This window comes from Pan paniscus, chromosome 6 (genome assembly GCF_029289425.2).
Source record: "Pan paniscus chromosome 6, NHGRI_mPanPan1-v2.0_pri, whole genome shotgun sequence".
Lineage (NCBI taxonomy): Eukaryota > Metazoa > Chordata > Mammalia > Primates > Hominidae > Pan > Pan paniscus.
This window is the reverse complement of record NC_073255.2, coordinates 154,099,690-154,119,375: the sequence shown is the minus strand read 5'-3', so window position 1 is coordinate 154,119,375 and position 19,686 is coordinate 154,099,690. Positions and strand designations below refer to the sequence as shown.

At 43.6% G+C, this 19,686-nt stretch overlaps 1 protein-coding gene across 1 annotated transcript in view; it reads left to right on the top strand.

The window, feature by feature from the left end:
* WNT2 (Wnt family member 2) overlaps positions 1–18,351 on the top strand; it is a 50,381-nt gene extending 32,030 nt beyond the window's left edge. The window contains exon 5 of the mRNA XM_003808650.6: positions 13,500–18,351. Within this exon, the coding sequence (XP_003808698.1) occupies positions 13,500–13,729 (230 nt within the window). The 3' untranslated portion in view covers positions 13,730–18,351. The remainder of the gene's footprint in view (positions 1–13,499) is intronic.
* Positions 18,352–19,686: the final 1,335 nt, after the last annotated feature.

The following is a 19,686-nucleotide window of genomic DNA, read 5'->3' as shown; positions in this document are numbered from 1 at the left end:
CTGGGAGGCGGAGGTTGTGGTGAGCCGAGATCACACCATTGCACTCCAGCCTGGGCAACAAGAGTGAAACTCTGTCTCAAAAAAAAAGAGAAAAGAAATAGTAAGCTTAAAAACCAATTAAAGAAGATATTATTATGGCAAGAACAACAGCAAAAGACATTTTCCTCTAGTCTTCAACTGAAGAAAGTGAGTGCTCTGAGGTTCAACTATAATTACTCGCCCCATGCAGCTCAGATCTGAAGAGTACGTACAACCGTGTGATGTTGTGCATGTGACATTTTGCAGGCCAAATTGGAGGCTAGATCTTGGAAGCTGGACTGTCTGGGATGAGTATCCTGGTGGCTCTATAGTTATCTACTCTGGTTACTGCTCCAGGCATCTGTAAATCAAAGAAGCCCTTAAGGTAGAGATAGGTTCATCTCTAACTGAGGAATGCTGCTGCTCTCCCCTCCAGAGAATGCGTCTGCACCTAATCACAGGCCACTTTCACTAGTTATGATGTAAAAACCCTGACCTGGGCCAGAGGTCACCCTGAGGTCTCCTCTCCAACTGCAGGAAACAAGCCACACTCCACCTCTTCTCCAGTCAAGTTCAAAAAACAAACGGAGCTCAGTCATTGTTTAATTTGTTGCCTGCGAAAAACCCAAAAGCCTGGTTGACAACTCCAGGCTGTGAATGGTGTAAGCACCGAGGTATCACATTTTCCCCCCACATAAATCATATTTGGCAAACAGAACTCAGAACCCATGGGTACACAATCCCAATCATGGTTTTCAGAGACTGGTGTTCTCTCATGCCCAGTGGTGTGGCCTACTTTGCAGAAGCTCATGAATGCCGGGATTGTGTCCCACCAGCTGATTAAAAACAAGGGAACATGTTTTTAATGATTAAACATGATTAAAAATATGTCAGCCAATAGCAATGGGTGGATCTTACTTAGATACTAATATGTGAAGTTCTAACCCGTACACCTTAAGTCCCTCATTTCTTCATTGCACAAATATTGATTGAGATCCTCCTATGTGCCAGACACTCTTATAATCACTGGGAACACAGGATTGAGGAAAACAGACTCAGTCCTTATCCTCGTGGTGTCATCGACTTCATGGTCCTTGAAGCAGTAGCCAGGCACTGGGACACAGTCTAGGTGCTGGAGAACCCTCACACTGGGGCAGGAAAGTGGTGGTGTTTAGGTTTCAGTCCTTGTTGCATTGCTCTGTTATAAGGTTATCTTATATATGTCATTTTGACAAGGTAAAGAATAAGTTATTCATCTCCTTCTGCTTTGACACTTATAGAAATTCATGGATTGATATCTAAAAGGTGCTAAGATAGCTAGACCAGAAGAGAATTGTAGAAAAAAATGTTTCACTGAGGCTTATAAGTCACCATTTTCATGGGTAGTTATTGATTATGCTCTAGAATTAGTAGTAATTACTATCCATTGAGCCTTCTTTTCAAACTCTTTAGTGGCATATAGTATAATTAGCCTTTCCCTCCTTCCCAAAACAGTCTTATTTCCTTGACTTTATAACCACACTCCCCTGCTTTTCCTCCTGCTCCAATAACTGATCCTTTCTGATTTCAGTTGCTAGTTTCTCCTTCTCTAAATTTTGAAGATCTTCCAGGCTGTCTGAACTCTCTTTGCTCTCTCTCTGTACTTTCTCCCTGGTTTGGTCTCTCCATTCCTATGGTTTTAAATGCTGTCCCTGTCCTTGTCTGCCTTCTGTACCATCATCCTGTATCCAATTCCCTGCTTGACAGCTTCACCCAGATTTCATACAATTATATCAACCTGCTTCTGCTCAAAACTGGACTCCTTATTTGCCCCGTCCCCTGAAACTTGTTTTCCCCCAGCTCTCCTCATCTCAGAAAATGGTACTGCCTGCCACCCACTTCCATGGTCAAGCATAAACCTGCGAGTCATTCCTTACACTCCTTCCTTGTCACCTCCATCATCCCGGGTACCACTGGGACCTCTTAAATGTGTCAAGGACCTATCTGCTTCTCCATCCTTACTACCAACCCCTAGGTCCAAACAGAGCTATGTTCTTTTGAGCATAGCATTTGCCATAGTGTGTATAGCGAATTTGTATAAACATGTGTTTGTGACCTGCCTGTACCATTGGAGTCCACTGAGGATCCTGTGACGGCAGGAACTGTATCTGCCTTGCTCACTAGTTCCCCAACTCCTAGTACACAAACATGTGTTGAAGTGAATTGAATGGCAAATTATAAAAAAACATAAAATAGTTTCATTAGATTAGCTGCATTCTTCTGTGTGTTAGCACTGCTTCATAGCTTAAAGATAACTTGGTTCCTTTGAAGGGGATTACTAAGCACATCTCCACCCAGCACTGCTTAGCTTTTAACTCACAGCCTATGAAAATTCCCATTTAAGCTTAAGTGTTCAATGGAATTTTTCCTCATATTCAGGCGCATTCATGAGGCATTTATGGAGTTTCAGATGTTGCTTGCCTGGCTATTCCCCTGGAGATAAAAAGTCTCAAGTGGGCCGGGCGCAGTGGCTCACGCCTGTAATACTAGCACTTTGGGAGGCCGAGGCAGGAGGATCATGAGGTCAGGAGATCGAGACCATCCTGGCTAACACGGTGAAACCCAGTCTCTACTAAAAATACAAAAAAATTAGCCGGGCGTAGTGGTGGGCGCCTGTAGTCCCAGCTACTCAGGAGGCTGACAGGAGAATGGCGTGAACCTGGGAGGCAGAGCTTGCAGTGAGCCGAGATTGCACCACTGAACTCCAGCCTGAGCAACAGAGCGAGACTCTGTCTCAAAAAAAAAAAAAAAAAAAAAAAAGTCTAACGTGAACTAATGCATCAGCAGACTATATCTATTGCTTTTAACTGGCAGCAGAGACTCAGTTCTTTTACTCTTGGAGGGGCATGTTTCACTCACTACTATCAGTGGCCTCCCTGAGTAGTTCCTAATTCTCGTATTAACATAGCAAAAATACTTTGCACATCCAATGCTCTTTGATGTTGTAGGCAGAATCTATAAATCTGTGTTATTTTTAAAATACAAACTTAGTAGAATTACTGTATTTTTAGGATACACTAAAATGTGCCTTAATTTGAATTGACAGTGGTAATCAGATTGAATTGTGAATACTGAAAAAAGGATTTTTTTTTCTAAAAAAAAAAGATACTTTTCAGGAAAAAAAATGTTTATTTTCTTATTTCTAATTCTTTGACATAGTTTGAACTACTGACAAATACTTTACCAAATAGATGTCCTTTTATCTTTGTATTTTGGAAATAGAAACTACTCATTTTGAATTACCAATTAAATGTGTTGCAAACAAAAGGATGACGTTAAAATACTTTAAAATAACAAATGTGCTTACTTCATTTAAGCTTTCCGCATGACACCTATTTTGTACTGGTAAACATCTTTTTTAAAGATATGCATATTTCATATTATTAGGGAAAGAGCCCTGTGTGATCTATAAGGAGACTTTGGTGCTACAGATTGCTGCATATCACTATTTCTCCAATTGGACTAATGGGCAAATTAACTTCTCTGGGTCTCTTAAGAAATGGCTGTTTCATCTAGCAATTTCTAAGGTTCCTTTGATTCAGTAAGTGAATGAATTAATTATTAAGTTTAATTAAGTTTGCAATAACAGAACCTTAAATTGATACCACAAACTTTCTTAAGTTGTCATTTTTAATTTCTATCATTTAAAAATGTGCCACGTTTTTGGTATGTGTTTTCCATATACCAAGCAAGATCATTTGAACAGAGCCAAGGTTTAGCTGGTCTGCTGCCACCATGGTGCCTGAAGACTGGGTGACCAGTCCCTGGAGAAATGTGCCCTCATCAGGCAAAAGGAAAGCTGACCTTAATTTTTTTTTTTCTTTTCCCTGAGACGGAGTCTTGCTCTGTCACCTAGGCTGGAGTACAATGGCCCAATCTCAGCTCACTGCAACCTCTGCCTTCTGGGTTCAAACGATTCTCCTGCCTCAGCCTCCCGAGTAGCTGGGATTACAGGTGCCCACCACCATGGCCAGCTAATTTTTGTATTTTTAGTAGAGATGGGGTTTCACCATGTTGGCCAGGCTGGTCTTGAACTCCTGACCTCAAGTGATCTGCCCACCTTGACCTCCCAAAGTGCTGATATTACAAGCATGAGCCACCACACCCAGCCTTGATCTAAATTTTTAAGACACTATTTTTAATGTAATATTTAATAAATCAGCACATATGTGTTGACCACACAGTATATAGAAGAAAGCATAAGAAGAAAGCATAAGACCCAACCCCTGTCCCTGGGGAGACAAGATGCATGAAAAATGATCAAATATTTCCAAACAGTGCATGAACCCTGTGGCGTGATGTGCATTACAGGCCTAATGAAGGAGGTTAGCTGGGCTTGCAGACCAAAAGTGCTGTATAGAAAATGCTGAAGTAGGCCTGAATCTGGAAGGATGGGAAGACTTCTGATGGAAGGAGTTACAGGAAAGGCCAATGCAGCAGATGAGAGTAACTTTTTGTTTTTGTTTTTGTTTTGAGACAGTCTCGCTCTGTCGCCCAGGCTGGAGTAGAGTGGCACGACCTTGGCTCACTGCAACCTCCACCTCCTGGGTTCAAGCGATTCTCCTGCCTCAGCCTCCTGAGTAGCTGGGACTACAGGCACGCCACCATGCCCAGCTAATTTTTGTATTTTTAATAGGGACAGGGTTTCACCATGTTGGCCAAGATGGTCTCGATCTCGTGAACTTGTGATCCGCCTGCCTTGGCCTCCCAAAGTGCTGGGATTACAGGTGTGAGCCACCGTGCCCGGCCGAGAGTAACTCTTATGAGGAAACAGTCTACATGACTGTGACATCAGAAAGTCACTTCAGTGGGACAGTGAAGAGATACCCTGGTTAGCAGGTACAGGTGGACTACAGTGGGAAATAGCTTTGAGTAGGCTATGTAGTGCCAGATATGGAAAGCCTCACAGAGTCTGACCAGAACAACTTTAATTCCATTACAAGATTTGCTAATTTAATGGGACATGCTTTCCTGTGCCAGTCAAACTTTTCCAACTTATGAAAACACTGAATAAAATCATCTGAGATAAGTGAAGATATTGTCTTTCCTATGTAGCTTAAGCTGTGCAGTCCAAATGTGAGGAAGGGGTGAGCCTGACCAGTGGATGAATGTGCGGTCTCTAACATTTGCTCTTTAACATACTTTTGTTCCCTCAATAAATCTGTGTCATTAATGACAACATGTAAGTCAACCAGAGGAGAAACAGCCTATTGGATGACAGGCTTAAGTGAATCTTGCTTTATGCCCTAATAGTCAACATATGGGCCTCTGTCATCCTGGAGTGGCAGGAATTTCCAGACACAGGCCTATCCAGAGAGAGGGGATGGGGGGAGAAGGAGGTGAGGAGGAGAGGGAGAGATAGAGACAGAGAGAGAGAGTAGGGAGAGAAGGGCGGGGAGAGAGAGAGAAAGAGAGATTGAGAGAGGAGGGAGCCCTTCCTCCAGGTCCCAGAGGTATGGGTCTGGGAACTATTAGCAAAAACCCCTCTGTTCCTCCTCTGCTGTCAGCAAGATGCATGTTAGTGGAGACAGAAATGTTTTTACACTGGGAACCCTGACTCCATTATTAATTTTATAGCTCTAGAAATGGGATGCTCAATTCCATCAAGTTCCCTCGGCATTGCTCCACCAAAAGTGTTACATGGTCCCAAACTTATGTGATTTAGAAACTCCAATTCTTTGTCCTTTTTTTTAATCTTATGCATTTGTGAGCTCTTGTGCGAGTCAGGATGACAACACATATGGGCAAGCAAAAGGTCCATCTGGCTGGAAGCAGCTCCTTCCCACAGCACAGACATTGCCAAACCTTAATGACTTTGCCTGGATCTTATAGACACTGGGTTTAGGACGATGATCTCACAATTGTTTGGTATAAAGATGACAAGAAGTTTCGAGTCTGCAACCTTCTGTGTCTGGGAGTTGGGCTCTGGACTCAGGCAGGCCACACATCCTGGGAATACTTCACAAATATAAAGCAAAAGGAAGTCAGGGAAAATGAATTTCCAACTTGTCACTTTCCTCTTAGGTGAACTATGTAAATCAAACTGCAATAAGAAATAACATTATAAACCAACATGAATGATTTTGTAGAACAAACATGTTAAATGTGAAGCATCCAAATATATGTTTATCCTTTTAAAGTATCAATTTGGGAGACTCTAATGATAGGACCGGTAATTGAAACTATTTTTAAAATGTCTCTTCTGGAGTATTTTTAAGAGCCAGCTACACTTGTTTTGTAGATACAGTGTAGTACAAATATTTGTCCTATAAAGATCAAGATGGCTGTTGGAACTGGCTCAGAGAATCTTCAAATGAAGTATGAAGAGTTAGGTAGATGATCAGACTGAGTAATTATATTCTTGATGAGATACAAATTGATGCCATTGGCTTCTCTGAACCAGAAGGTTCTGCCTAGAGAGGGCTCAATGTCCTCGGCATTGGCCACATCAGTGACATATTAAAACCACCTTGAGGGCACACATAATTTGGAGACATGCATCCTGGCATTACAAACAAATTATTCTCATTTCTCTTAAAGGTTACAGGCATCCAGTAGGAATATCAGTATAGGAAAAATGCAGCATGAGCAACTGACACCATGTTAACCCAGTCTTTTTTTCAGTTTCTTACATAACTTTATGTGTTGTAATTGTCTACAGCATATCATGAGCTGAAGAAAAAGGCCCTCTCCCCAAAAAGTTACATGTCAGGATCTTTGCACGTTACTCATTTGATAAAAGAATTAGAAGAGAGTACGGGAAAGACGCTGCTGCACTGGTCACATAATGTTATAAAGCAGGCTGCTTTCTGGTGCCTGGCCGGGCACCAGGACTGGGCACTTGGCAAAGGGGCAGAATGTCACGACTGTCAAGAGCTTGAGCTCTACAGTCAGGCAAGCCTGCTTGCAAATCTTGTCCTTGCCACCAGCTGCCTGTGTGATCTTGGGCAAGTTACTTAATCTTCCTGAATCTCCATTTCCTCATTTCCAAAATGGTGATAATAATAGTACCTTCCTTATAAGCTTATGAGAATTAAATTAGACAATGCAGGCAAAATGCTTAGCATGGGGCCTAGCTCACATAAGTGCTCCATAAATATTGGCTCCAGTTGTGAACAGAAAGGAAAGAAAGAGAGTGAAAAGAAGATAGAGGGAAAGGAAGAAAGAAGAAGAAGGAATGGGAAAAAAAAAGTGAGAAAGGATGAATGAACTTTCACTCCATTCAGCTTGGAAAATGTGAAAACTCACCCTTATGGGATTAAGGCTGATAGATGTAGCTGGGTTTGTCTCCCCAGTGGTTCCTGTTGTGGCCCAAGCAAGGGTGAGTGACTCAGTTAACAGGTTTGTATATTATTTGAGAAAAAACATCTAAAAGTATGTGTCCCAAAGATTTAGAACTAAACAAATAGGCAGTTGGTAAAAGTCAGTGGCTCCTTTTCATTAAAACACACACACATACACACATACTCTTGGTTCTTATATTTTATTGGAAACATAATGGTGATGCTTTCTGTTTTGGAAAGACCAATGGAACAGTATGGCCCTACTGCTATTGATAATAATGAGTCTTTATTGTAATTCATTAAGGGGAAAGTAATGCCAGCGATTTTGTATAGATTCTGCACTCTGGAAATGTTCTTTTCAGGGTTTCTATGAAATGGCTCTATGTTCTGCTAAAATGACAGCAAGTGTCAAAACTGCCCTTCTGCCCTACAGCCTGTCATTAGATCTAATTAGATCCAAACCCCTAAACAGGGCCAATTTGTCATCCATCACTAGGCAGCCTCATCCTCCCTTCCAGCTGCAGGGACCGCCCTTTCCCGCCCAGTTGGCCCATTCCTTGGTGCCCCGATGCCTCATGGGGGCCCGTCACAGCCCCAGGCTGCGACCTCACTGCTGTTCTCTCATCAGTGGCTCTCAATCCTCAAAAACCCTCTCTCATTTTCCATCTTCTGGGCCCTCATTATGCCCTGTTTGGGCAGCCGGTGGAGAGTGGCATGTTCAGATTGTGTTTTCCAGCATTTTATAACTGAACATTGAACTACTGAGACATCTCATTGCCAGAGGCTTTGTTCCCTTTACTGAAACCACTTCTGAGTTAAGCTTTTGTCAATGGTCATAGCTTTGTCTGCTCCTCTCTCTGAGTTCTGATGGTGTTGAGGTCACTACACTGAGCAATCCTTCTGTTCAGACAGTCTGGTTCAGTTTTCTGTATCTGGGGGACAAAAGACACCATGACCATTACAGAAGGCTGAGTCAGACCACAAGCTCAAACCTTGTTAGGCTGGAAGCCACTCAGGAAAGAAAGACCACCAAGTTAGATTTCAGTGAAAGGCCAACAGTCTGAGTCAGGAACGAGACACTTCACCTCCTTATCCTGGCCCCCTTAAGCCCAAAGCCCTACGGCAGATAAAGAATTCTAATGCATGGTACAGTATTCCCATTTTGATAAATACAGATCAGTAGAAGGGAAGAATGTTTACTGCTGCTCAGGGCATGTGAACAATAACAAAAAAGTAAAAATTAAGAGTCACTTCTGGGATACCAAGTGAGAGCACTTTTCACACCCACTGGGGGTCTCATTCACACCCGTGGCTTCAGTTACCACCACTGCACAAAAGATTTCTAAACCTGAGTCTTCATGCCCACCTCTCTCCTGAGTCCCAGAGAGTATTTTCAGCAAACATTTCTACCTGAATGCCCCACAGTCACAGCAAACTCAACCTGTTGAAAACTGAATTCATTATCTTTTCTCTAAGCTGACCCCTAACCAAGTGTCCCCCATGTCAGGGAATTAACAGCACCAACAGTCACTCAGGCCAGAACCTGAGAAACCTTGACTTTTCTCATCCTCCCCCAGTCTCCACTCAGTCACCATGTCCCACAGGTCCTGCCTCCTCACCTTCTCTTGACTCTAGTAACCGCTCCAATTCCCACTACCACTGTCTTAATCCAGGCCACTCATGTCCTGCCCAGAGTCTGTATTGGTCTCTAACTTGTCTTCTTGTCCTCACTCCAGCCCCCTCCACTTCATTCCAGCCCCACACCCTTGGAGATCCTTCTGAAACACAAATGAGAACATGTTGCCCTTTTGTGTGAAAGCCCTTAATAGCATTCTGTTGCCCTCAAGGTCAAGTTTAAACCCCTTGACCATTCCCAATGCAGCTTCCCCTCACCACTCCAGCCTCATCTCCCGACACTCTCCCCTTTGAGTACTGTATACCAGCCATAGGGAACACTTTCCTGCTCCTCACACGTTGCAGAGCTTTGCTCATTTCCTGGCCTTGGCACATGCCACCATTGCTTTCTCCTTCTCTTCCTCCTCCTCTTCCTTTTTCTTCTTTCTCCTCCTCCCCCTCCTCCCTCTCCTCCTCTTTCTCCTCTTCCTCTTCTCTTCCTCCTCCTCTTTGTCTTCCTCCTCCTCTTCCTCTTTCCCTTCTTCCTCTTCCCCTTCTTTCTCCTCCCTCCCCTTCTCCTCTTCCTCTACCACCTTCTTCTTGTTATTGAAATATGAAATGCAGAAGAGTGCCCACATTCCATGTGTACAGCACAGTGAATTTTCACAAATGGACACACCCACATGACCTGTGCCCAGATAAAAAACCTGAAGGGGCCCAGTATTCCAGAGGCATGTCTCATGCTCTTTTTCTCTATTCCCTAAGGAAAATCACCTCCTTTTAATAGCAATGACTAGTTTTTCCCATTTTTGTACTTTAGGTACATGAAAACCTAATCTGAAATGAAAACCTTGTGCAGATATCTACTGCTGCAAAACATACCACCGGAAAATGTAATGGCCTAAAATAATCTTCAAGTCCCACCCTTGCTTTTATCACCACTCTTGGCCCTACTCTCTTTCATCCTCTTCATCACCAAGCCTCTTGAAAACTTTACCTACACTCACTGTCCCCATGTCCTCTCCTCCACCACATTCATCTATGTCATCCACTGAAACTGCTCTCATCGAGGGTGCCAGTTACCTCCTTGGTGTGCAGCCAAATTAACTTTTTTTTAGTCTTTTCCTACTTGACACTCCCTCTACTCCTTAATTCAATGAGTCATCAAGTTCTAGTGGTTCACCCTCTTCAGCCAATCATGTATTTGTTCTGCTTGTTTCTTCACGCAATATCTCTTGTCTGAAGTATTCCAACAGCCCTCCTCCCTGCCCTAAGCTGCTCTTCCAGACTTAACCTTCGCGACATAGTTTTCAGAATTAAAGGTCTAGACAGGTCCACCACCCACCTTGTAATAAAAATCAAACTGTGGCATGGCATAAAGACCCTTTAGGCCAGGCGTGTGAGTCACGCCTGTAATCCCAGCACTTTGGTGGGGGTCAAAGCAGGAGGATCGCTTGAGCCCAGGAGTTTGAGACCAGCCTGGGCAACATGGCAAGACCCTGTCTCCACAGAAGATACAAAAATTAGCTGGATGGGGTGGTGTGTGCCTGTAGTCCCAGCCACTTGAGAGGCTGAGATGGGAGAATCCCTTGAGCCCAGGAGGTCGAGGCTCTAGCGAGCCATGTTCGTGCCACTGCCCTCAAGCCTGCGTGACAGAGTGAGACCCTGTTCAAACAACAACAATAACAACAACAACAACAGACCCTTTAACCTGTTGCTCCAGCCTCCCTTTCTATGCTCATTGTCCCTAATACCCTCCCTGAATCAGCAGTCTGTTGTGAACTTGCCCTCAGAATTTCTGCCAGAAGGTTCTATCTTGCCCAGGTTGCTGTTTACCCTATTCTTTACCTGCAAATCTTCTAGTCATCCTTTACACCTATCTCTAATGCTACCTCCTCTGTAAAACTGTGCAGTTGATGGATCTATTTGCTACTATTAATACCAAGAAATATCACTATTATAATATGCTTGGCTCATGCCCTTAGAACATAAGCTCCTGAGGGCAGGATCTTCGTTTTCGTTCTCTGATGTATCCCATGTTCCCAGAACTGTGCCTAGCACATAGTAGTCACTCAATAAACACTTGCTAGATGAAGATATGGATAGTTAACATTTATTGAGCACTTATTTTATGCCAGGCACTTTCATGCACTATCTCATTATGTTCTCACCAAAAGCTCTATGATGAAAGAACTATTTTTATTACAGTTTTGCACAGGAGGAAACTGAAGCTTAACAAGTTTAAGTAACTTGCCCAAGGCCACACAGTTGATACACGGCAAATCTGGGATTTGAACGCTGATTGTCCAAGCTCTAAATAACCTCATTTGACTGTCTTTGAGCTCTGTTTGCTGTGGTGCTTTGCACGTGACTGTACTGTGGGTTACAGTAGGTCCTTAGCAAATCAAACAACCCAAAGTAGTGGAAGTATCTCTTTACATATTTAACTCTGCGCCATATAGAGGGTTCACTGAGAATAGGAACTTGGTCCTATTTATTTTATTCTCCCTTGTGCCCCAAGCCCCAAGCAGCTGGCACAGTGTCTTACATATGTTTGTGTTCACTAAATGTTTACTGAATGAAATAATGGGTGTGCTGTGAAGAGGCAGCATTTGGCAGTGAGTCCTTTCTGCATAATCAGTAAATTTTGAGGACTGTCCTGATGGCTGCCTGGAATCCAAGCTGAGCTGCTGCCTCTTCTAACCCCATGCTTCTTCAGCACGATGCAGGCTCGGAGCCATCCCTGGCTGACCCACCCTCCACCCTGACCCCGGCCTTTTGCCATCCTTCCTGTCCTCATGAAGTTCCCCGGCCAGTCTTCCTGCTCTCCGCCGCCAATCATTCTGACCAAACGCTGCCCCACCCTCTCCTCTTCTTGACCCCGTGCCCTGCTTGAACCTTGCTGCTTCCCTGGTCATCCCGAACAGGCAGGGCAACATGACATTTCTGTAGATAATTCTAACACAGAGCGGACTGTGATAAACAGAGAGACAGTCACGAGGCATTGTCAGAGATATCAAAAGGAAGACATTCCTAGTTAAATGATGGAGAAACTGAAAATGAATTAAGTCACTGTCTTTTTCATCCTGATATAAGTCGTTTTGTTTTGTTTTTTAAATAAGAGTTTAGCTTCTCTAGGTTTATCAATTAGGTGGGATTGTTGATAGCAAGCAATAGAAACTGGGACAGTTTAAGCCACAAGGGGAAGCTTCTTATAAGGATACAGAGTCTCTAGGAACTCAAACGTTGGAATGCAGTCAGGCCTCAGGGAGAAATGGAAGCAGAACCAGAAAATAGTTCAGGATCTGGGCAGCATTTCTTTCCATGTCTTGCCTTCACTGTCACTGTATATTTGCTTCATTTCTATTTTTCTGTGGACCTCCTCGAGTCCACAGACCTCACCATGGTGTACAGCTGCCAACAGCAACTAAGTGGCAATAGTGATCATCTGTGTCAAAATCACAAATCAACAGGGAATTTACCTGATTGGCCCAGCACAAGTCAGTTGATTGCCCCTGGTCCAATCATTGTTCACCAGTGAGCAGGGTGATGTTATACAACATGGCTGCCAGGTGCCCATCTCTGTGGGGGAGGAAGCAGAAAGGATCATGGTAAGCCCAGCATACTCTCCCAAAATGTCTACAACGCTTTGTTCTGTTGTCTGATAATGTGCTTATAAAAGAATTCTGAGTGCGTCCCCAAGAGTAGAGTAAATGAATAAAAGGCTTTCTAGCTTTAAAATTATTTTTCAGAAACAAATACCTAAATATGGATTGCCATTTAGCAAACATCACCCTGATTAACTAAGACAATGTTCCATTGGTAATTCCTGGCAGATTTTCTATGCCAATTTTGTTTATTGAAGGCCTTGAATCCTGGCTTCGCCTGGGACCTCACACACATCTATATGTCCTGCTAGACTGCAGCAGGAGAGACAGTTAATATGATAAACCTGGTGGGGCCTTTCTCCTTCCTCAGGGTCTCACACAAATGATGCCCATGTCTCCTCTTCAGAACCAGAGTTCTATTCCCTTTCTCATAAGCCAGTGTAATCAGGTCTATGGAGATAAAATTCCCTCCCTTTGAGGGCTGCATGCCCTGACAAATTTTAAGAGAGCTAACCTTGGTCACTGCTTCCTTAATGTGGTTTGAGGTAGGGAGAAGGAGCCAGGATGGATCCTTCTTTTATTCTGATCTGGCTCTGCTCGATCAAGGATCCTTAAATTCAAGGCTGGGTAAGGATAATCTGAAAAGTCGATCCAACTCAGAAGTGGGAGAGCTGGATTCAGGGTGTCCAAGGAAATCCAAAGTTTCATGTTCACCTTTTTGGGACTCGGCCCTCTCAGCACCACTGCACTCTCTGCAGCTGGCATAATGGGATTTGCACACATGGCATGGGCCCACAGAACGAGTATAACAGCCCCAGGCTGTAGGAAGAGAGGGTGAGGGCTCTGTCCTGGAGGATGGACCTCGTGACTCCTCCTCTGGAGGCATATTGGATTCCACCCAGACCTTTTCAGTAACACTCCCTGGCTTGTCTTCCAGGCTCCCTGGGTACAGCAGGCCGTGTGTGCAACCTGACTTCCCGGGGCATGGACAGCTGTGAAGTCATGTGCTGTGGGAGAGGCTACGACACCTCCCATGTCACCCGGATGACCAAGTGTGGGTGTAAGTTCCACTGGTGCTGCGCCGTGCGCTGTCAGGACTGCCTGGAAGCTCTGGATGTGCACACATGCAAGGCCCCCAAGAACGCTGACTGGACAACCCCTACATGACCCCAGCAGGCGTCACCATCCACCTTCCCTTCTACAAGGACTCCATTGGATCTGCAAGAACACTGGACCTTTGGGTTCTTTCTGGGGGGATATTTCCTAAGGCATGTGGCCTTTGTCTCAACGGAAGCCCCCTCTTCCTCCCTGGGGGCCCCAGGACGGGGGGGCCACATGCTGCACCTAAAGCCTACCCTATTCTATCCATCTCCTGGTGTTCTGCAGTCATCTCCCCTCCTGGCGAGTTCTCTTTGGAAATAGCATGACAGGCTGTTCAACCGGGAGGGTGGTGGGCCCAGACCACTGTCTCCACCCACCTTGACGTTTGTTCTTTCTAGAGCAGTTGGCCAAGCAGAAAAAAAAGTGTCTCAAAGGAGCTTTCTCAATGTCTTCCCACAAATGGTCCCAATTAAGAAATTCCATACTTCTCTCAGATGGGAACAGTAAAGAAAGCAGAATCAACTGCCCCTGACTTAACTTTAACTTTTGAAAAGACCAAGACTTTTGTCTGATCAAGTGGTTTTACAGCTACCACCCTTAGGGGTAATTGGTAATTACCTGGAGAAGAATGGCTTTCAATACCCTTTTAAGTTTAAAATGTGTATTTTTCAAGGCATTTATTGCCATATTAAAATCTGATGTAACAAGGTGGGGACGTGTGTCCTTTGGTACTATGGTGTGTTGTATCTTTGTAAGAGCAAAAGCCTCAGAAAGGGATTGCTTTGCATTACTGTCCCCTTGATATAAAAAATCTTTAGGGAATGAGAGTTCCTTCTCACTTAGAATCTGAAGGGAATTAAAAAGAAGATGAATGGTCTGGCAATATTCTGTAACTATTGGGTGAATATGGTGGAAAATAATTTAGTGGATGGAATATCAGAAATATATCTGTACAGATCAAGAAAAAAAGGGAGAATAAAATTCCTATCTCATATTATGCATGTGACCCATGGAATCTCATAACTGAAATGACTTGAAGGATGAAAATTTTGGGGATACAAGATTGGTGAACTAAAATGCTGACAGAGAGGTTTCCAGAGCTAACTCGTGCCTGGGGCGGCCTTACAATAAGCAGATGCCTGAAAGAAGTCGGCCACGTCTGCCGTCTGCTAATGCCCATCACCCTTCAAGCCCAGTTTAAAGACCTGTCATATTTATTGTATTTATTTGATGCTTACAAGATGATGTGATACTGTAGCCTAAAGCAAATGACACATAGCATTGCTTATAAAGTTGGTAACCCTGCTATATTATATTGCAAACAAATCGTAACTTGGAGACTATGTTTAAGGGACTCAACTGTAATTATGGGAGCATCAGTATGCAAATAGTGGTTGGCTTCTGCCATCAGCCAAAAGATGACATTCAGGGAAAATGGAGAGGCTGCCTGCACCGTTTTTTTATGTTAAATGAAAGAAAGGTGAAATAGCTACTTCTCGTCTTCTTGAAAAATTTGGTTCTTATTCTGTATATGACTTCCTTACAGTGCTACATTAACAGGATATTTCATTACATGCATCTGGTATCAAATTATTGGTTCTTCCTCATTCTTTAATACCATACAGTAAGGTCATTTAGACTGAGACTCGTACAAAACAACCTACTGGAGTACTTTGCCATAGTTAACATTTGCCTCCAGCCCTCTTAAAAATGTCAGAATTCATCCCCTTTCCCTCATTCCCAAATTGTTGTCTAACTTTTCCAAAGTGACTCTTTCCTCCTTTTATTCTATGGATTCGGATGGTGGGAACAGTGGAATGACAGTAGCTGCTCTGAGCTTGGTGTGAAGAAGGCCAGGCACGTGGGCAGCTGCTCAGTCTTCAGTTACACTGAAGGTTGGTGTGAATTCCTTCATGAGAGTGCGAAGGCACTTTCATGGGGGTCCCACAGCCATCAGCCCTTCCTCCTGCTGGATGAACTGTGAAATCATCAATCCAGGCTGTGTTTCAAATTGGAAAGGATCTTAGGAGACATCTCAGCTTCCTTCAGTTTGGGGAAATTGAGACCAAGAGAGGCGAAGGGATTGGTGCACATATCAGGCATTGCCCAATGCTCCATCACAAATAGGACCACACTCTTGAGTGTTTGAGATAGTGTAGGACTTTATCCATTAAATGAAACTAGCTTCTCCCAGAATTAACTCAGTGGATTTTAAATAATTTTAGCTTCCAATGGTGTGTTTGCTACTTTTTTTATGCCTGGGATGTTTAGATCTGACATTCTTTTTATGCTGAGATATATCCCTCCTGGTAAGTAGCAAGGGGACAAGGCATATCCACGTAGGAACCTACATAAATTGTCCTAATCCATAAGGGAGATTATGGCAACCATCGCAAGTGGCAGTGGGTCCTGCCACTGAGGTGGGAAAAATAAGAGAATGAAATATTGCTATCGGCTTTTACTTCTGAAAGAGGAAATGTCTATTGTTCGGGAAAAAAATTACACAACAAATGAAGGTAATTTTAAACTCCTTTGCCTTAGAGCTTGGTAGAGGATCAGTATTCCAGGAACCTGAAATACACTGAAACTCTGAATTATCTGAGGCTTTTAAGGGGAATATATGGCACAAATTAGCCAAAACAAAATAATTGGGAAATCCCCTTATAAATTTCCTCTTTATTAAAATCTTATTATAAATTGAAGTTTTCTAGGTCCAAGATAATGTCCATTAATTTTCTACAATATCTGAAAAAGTTCCCACAATAGGACATAAACTAGTTCACTGGAGTTTTCTACAATAAAGATATAATCTGCACGTGACCCTGAGACTGAGCATATAAGTTGTTTTCTTCAACAGATTTGGTTGTGTAAGTTGGTTCATGGTGCTGACTGATATTTGTCTCTATTCTCAGAACACACTTTGTCAATGTGCATTCAGTTTCAGCATCTTGGGTAGCCCCCCAAGGCCTGAAAGAGTTAATGCTCTGCCTTAAGAGATCGATTTATCCACTCAAGTGACTTAAGCTCAAGCACGCTAGTCCCCAGTGCCATGACCACACTAAGCTCTGGCTCTGTGCCCCTCAGGGATGAGAGAGAGCTCTGGCATGTTACTGGACTACAGATGTCTCAGAATGGAAGCAGGAGAGGCATAGGGCACCCCAGAATGCTATCTGCTCTCCCTTCTCCAGGTGTCACCAGATTGAAATAAACATCTGAAAAGAGGGATCTATCATGTGGCATCTGGGTGGCACCAGATGTTGGGAGGGGACGTGAGAAGGAAAGAACCTGGTAACTTTTGCCAGGTGACTGGCCAAGCTTGGTGATCAAGGGCAGTGGCTTTTTCCAGGCCAGGCACAGTGGCTCATGCCTGTAACCCTAGCACTTTGGGAGGCCAAGGCGAGTGGATCACTTGAGGTCAGGAGTTTGAGACTAGCCTGACCAACATGGTGAAACTCCGTCTCTACTAAAAATACAAAAATTAGCCAGGCATGATGGTGGGTGCCTGTAATCCCAGCTACTCAGGAGGCTGAGGCAGGAGAATCACTTGAACCCAGGAGGCGGAGGTTGCAGTGAGCAGAGATAGCGCCATCGCACTCCAGCCTGGGTGACAGAGTGAGACTATGTGTCTTAAACAAAATGAGGGGTGGGGGCCAGTGGCTTTTTCTGCTTTTGTTGGTAACCCCCACCTTTCTTCCTGCTGTCACTTCCCTGTCCCTACATTCAGCACCTACTTCCTGAGCCATCATGAGGCCCACTGGGCTCAGGGACCCCAGCCATGGCTCAGGTTGTCCATACCTATTGTGTAGCTCTGTTCCAGGCAGCCAATATTAATTTCAAGAGGTGTTTTGAAATGGTCACAACTGTATTCTTTTTTTAACTAGAATTATTACAAAGTCTGAAAAAAAATCAGACATTACATTTCTTTTTCAAAGAAGGTAGCTTTAAAGTCAGAAAATCCAGTTTCACATCGACGTTTCTAGGCCATATTAATTTATGAAGGAACCTCACATCAACTCTAACAGACCTAAAGCAGGGCTGTCTCAGAAGCGGACAACATGACCGTGCATGCGCTCTCCTGGCCGGCTTGTTCAGGCGGGTTATTGTTATTACTTCTGGGTTATTAAAAGCTGGCCCGGGGCTGTTGTCTCGCTCAGCTGAAAAACATTCATCTCTCCTCTTGCCGACTCTCAAAATAAAGGCTCAGAGGGGTGTCCAATGGACCAGAACCATTCTTTTGTGTCTATTTACTGTACTTCAACGTGGGTTTCCTTATCTTAAGAGCAAGAGTTGTACTCAACAAATAAACCTTGCCAGTTCCAAAGCTGGTAAATAGCTTTTGTCAGGTCCACACTGAGCCTCTGAAAAGCAATCTGCTGGTGGGAGCTGACAGCTAAGCTGTGCGTCTTTTGACCTTCTCCTTATCTAGGCAGAGAAAATTTTCACTCATCCATGAGATTGTTCTTTACATTTTTCTGGGGATCAGCAAGGTGACAGGTGGTTTGCAAAACCCAACATGATTATTATTTTTCTAAATCATAGTTGTTCCAACTCTAGTTTTCTTCCCCCCAATATTCACATGGATTCCTGTTTAACCAAACCTCCCACTTCCACTAGCTAATAAAAGTGTCATGCAGATTGTTACAAAGAACTATTGTTATTTACAAGTCTACGTTTTCTTTGAAATCAAAACATAATAAAGTGAATTTTCAGTGTTAACTCTGTTATTTTAAACTCATGGTAGTCTTGCCAAACCCTCTGGTGAAAAGAAGTCCCTGCAGGTTATGGGAACTATTCCCTTGTCTTTTCTCAGGACCGTACTTCAAACAACTCAATCAAGAGGCATCTTTCAAGTTTGTAAAGATGTTCAAGGAAGGCAATTGACTTGCCTCACTGATAGCTATTCTTGTGAGTTGATTGGTAAGACTTAGGTTAAAAATTGAGAAATTATGCCACATTTTCGCCCTGTGTTTTCCTGTGTGCACCAATCTGAGTGCTTGCCCTCTCTTGATGTTAGCATGTTTTGTCAGTGTTTATACATTTGGTGTCTTTCCCTAGCAGCTAACTCACTCCCATCAACTTCTCAAATTATTGCATTCCCTGTAAGTGCTGACTCTGGGTTGAAATAGCATTTTCTCTGCTTGGTGAGAAACATGGAGCATCCCTTGCCTGGTTACTGAAATCTGTGCATCCTGATTTTGGGGGCTACTTCTATCAAGCAGTAAAAGCTCAGAAAATGGGAATAAACTCTCCTTTGAAAAGGAAGTCCGCCCTCCCCACTTTTTCCTCTCAGATGAGCTATATTTTGGGGCAACCTGGCTGACTAAGGCACGGGTTCTGCACTTCAAGCACCGCATTGTAGCCCCGTGATTAGACTGCACACTGTCCCTCTAGGATTCCATCCACCCATCTGGAAACTACCACACCTACTTAGATGATCTGAAAAAGAGAGAGTGGCCGGGTATGGTGGCTCATGCCTGTAATGCTAGCACTTTAGGAGACCAAAGCAGGAGGATCACTTAAGGCCAGGAAGATCACTTAAGGCCAGGAGTTTAAGACCAGCCTGGGCAAAATAGCAAGACCCCTGTCTCTACAAAATAAAATAAAATAAAATAAAATTAGCTGGGTGTGATGGTACACACCTGTAGTTCTAGCTACTTAGGAGGCTGAGGTGGGAGGATGACTTGAGCCCAGTAGTTTGAGGCTACAGAGAGCTATGATGGTGCCACTTCTCTCAAGCCTGGGCAATACAGCAAGACCCTATATCTTAAAAAATTCAAATAAAAAGGGGTGGTGATTCATGTGTCTGTGTGTGTTTTTCAAAGGACATCTCCCCCAAATATTTTTGCCCTGAAATTGTCAATGAAATTGTCAATGAAATTTTCCTGTTTTCTAACTTCTTGTGTGACAGGGCTGTCCTAACATTGTAGGATGTTTAGAAGCAACCCTAGTCTCTACCCCGCCACTATATGCCAGAAGTAACTCCCTTGACTCCCTGCTGTGACAACCAAAAAGGTCTCCAGACA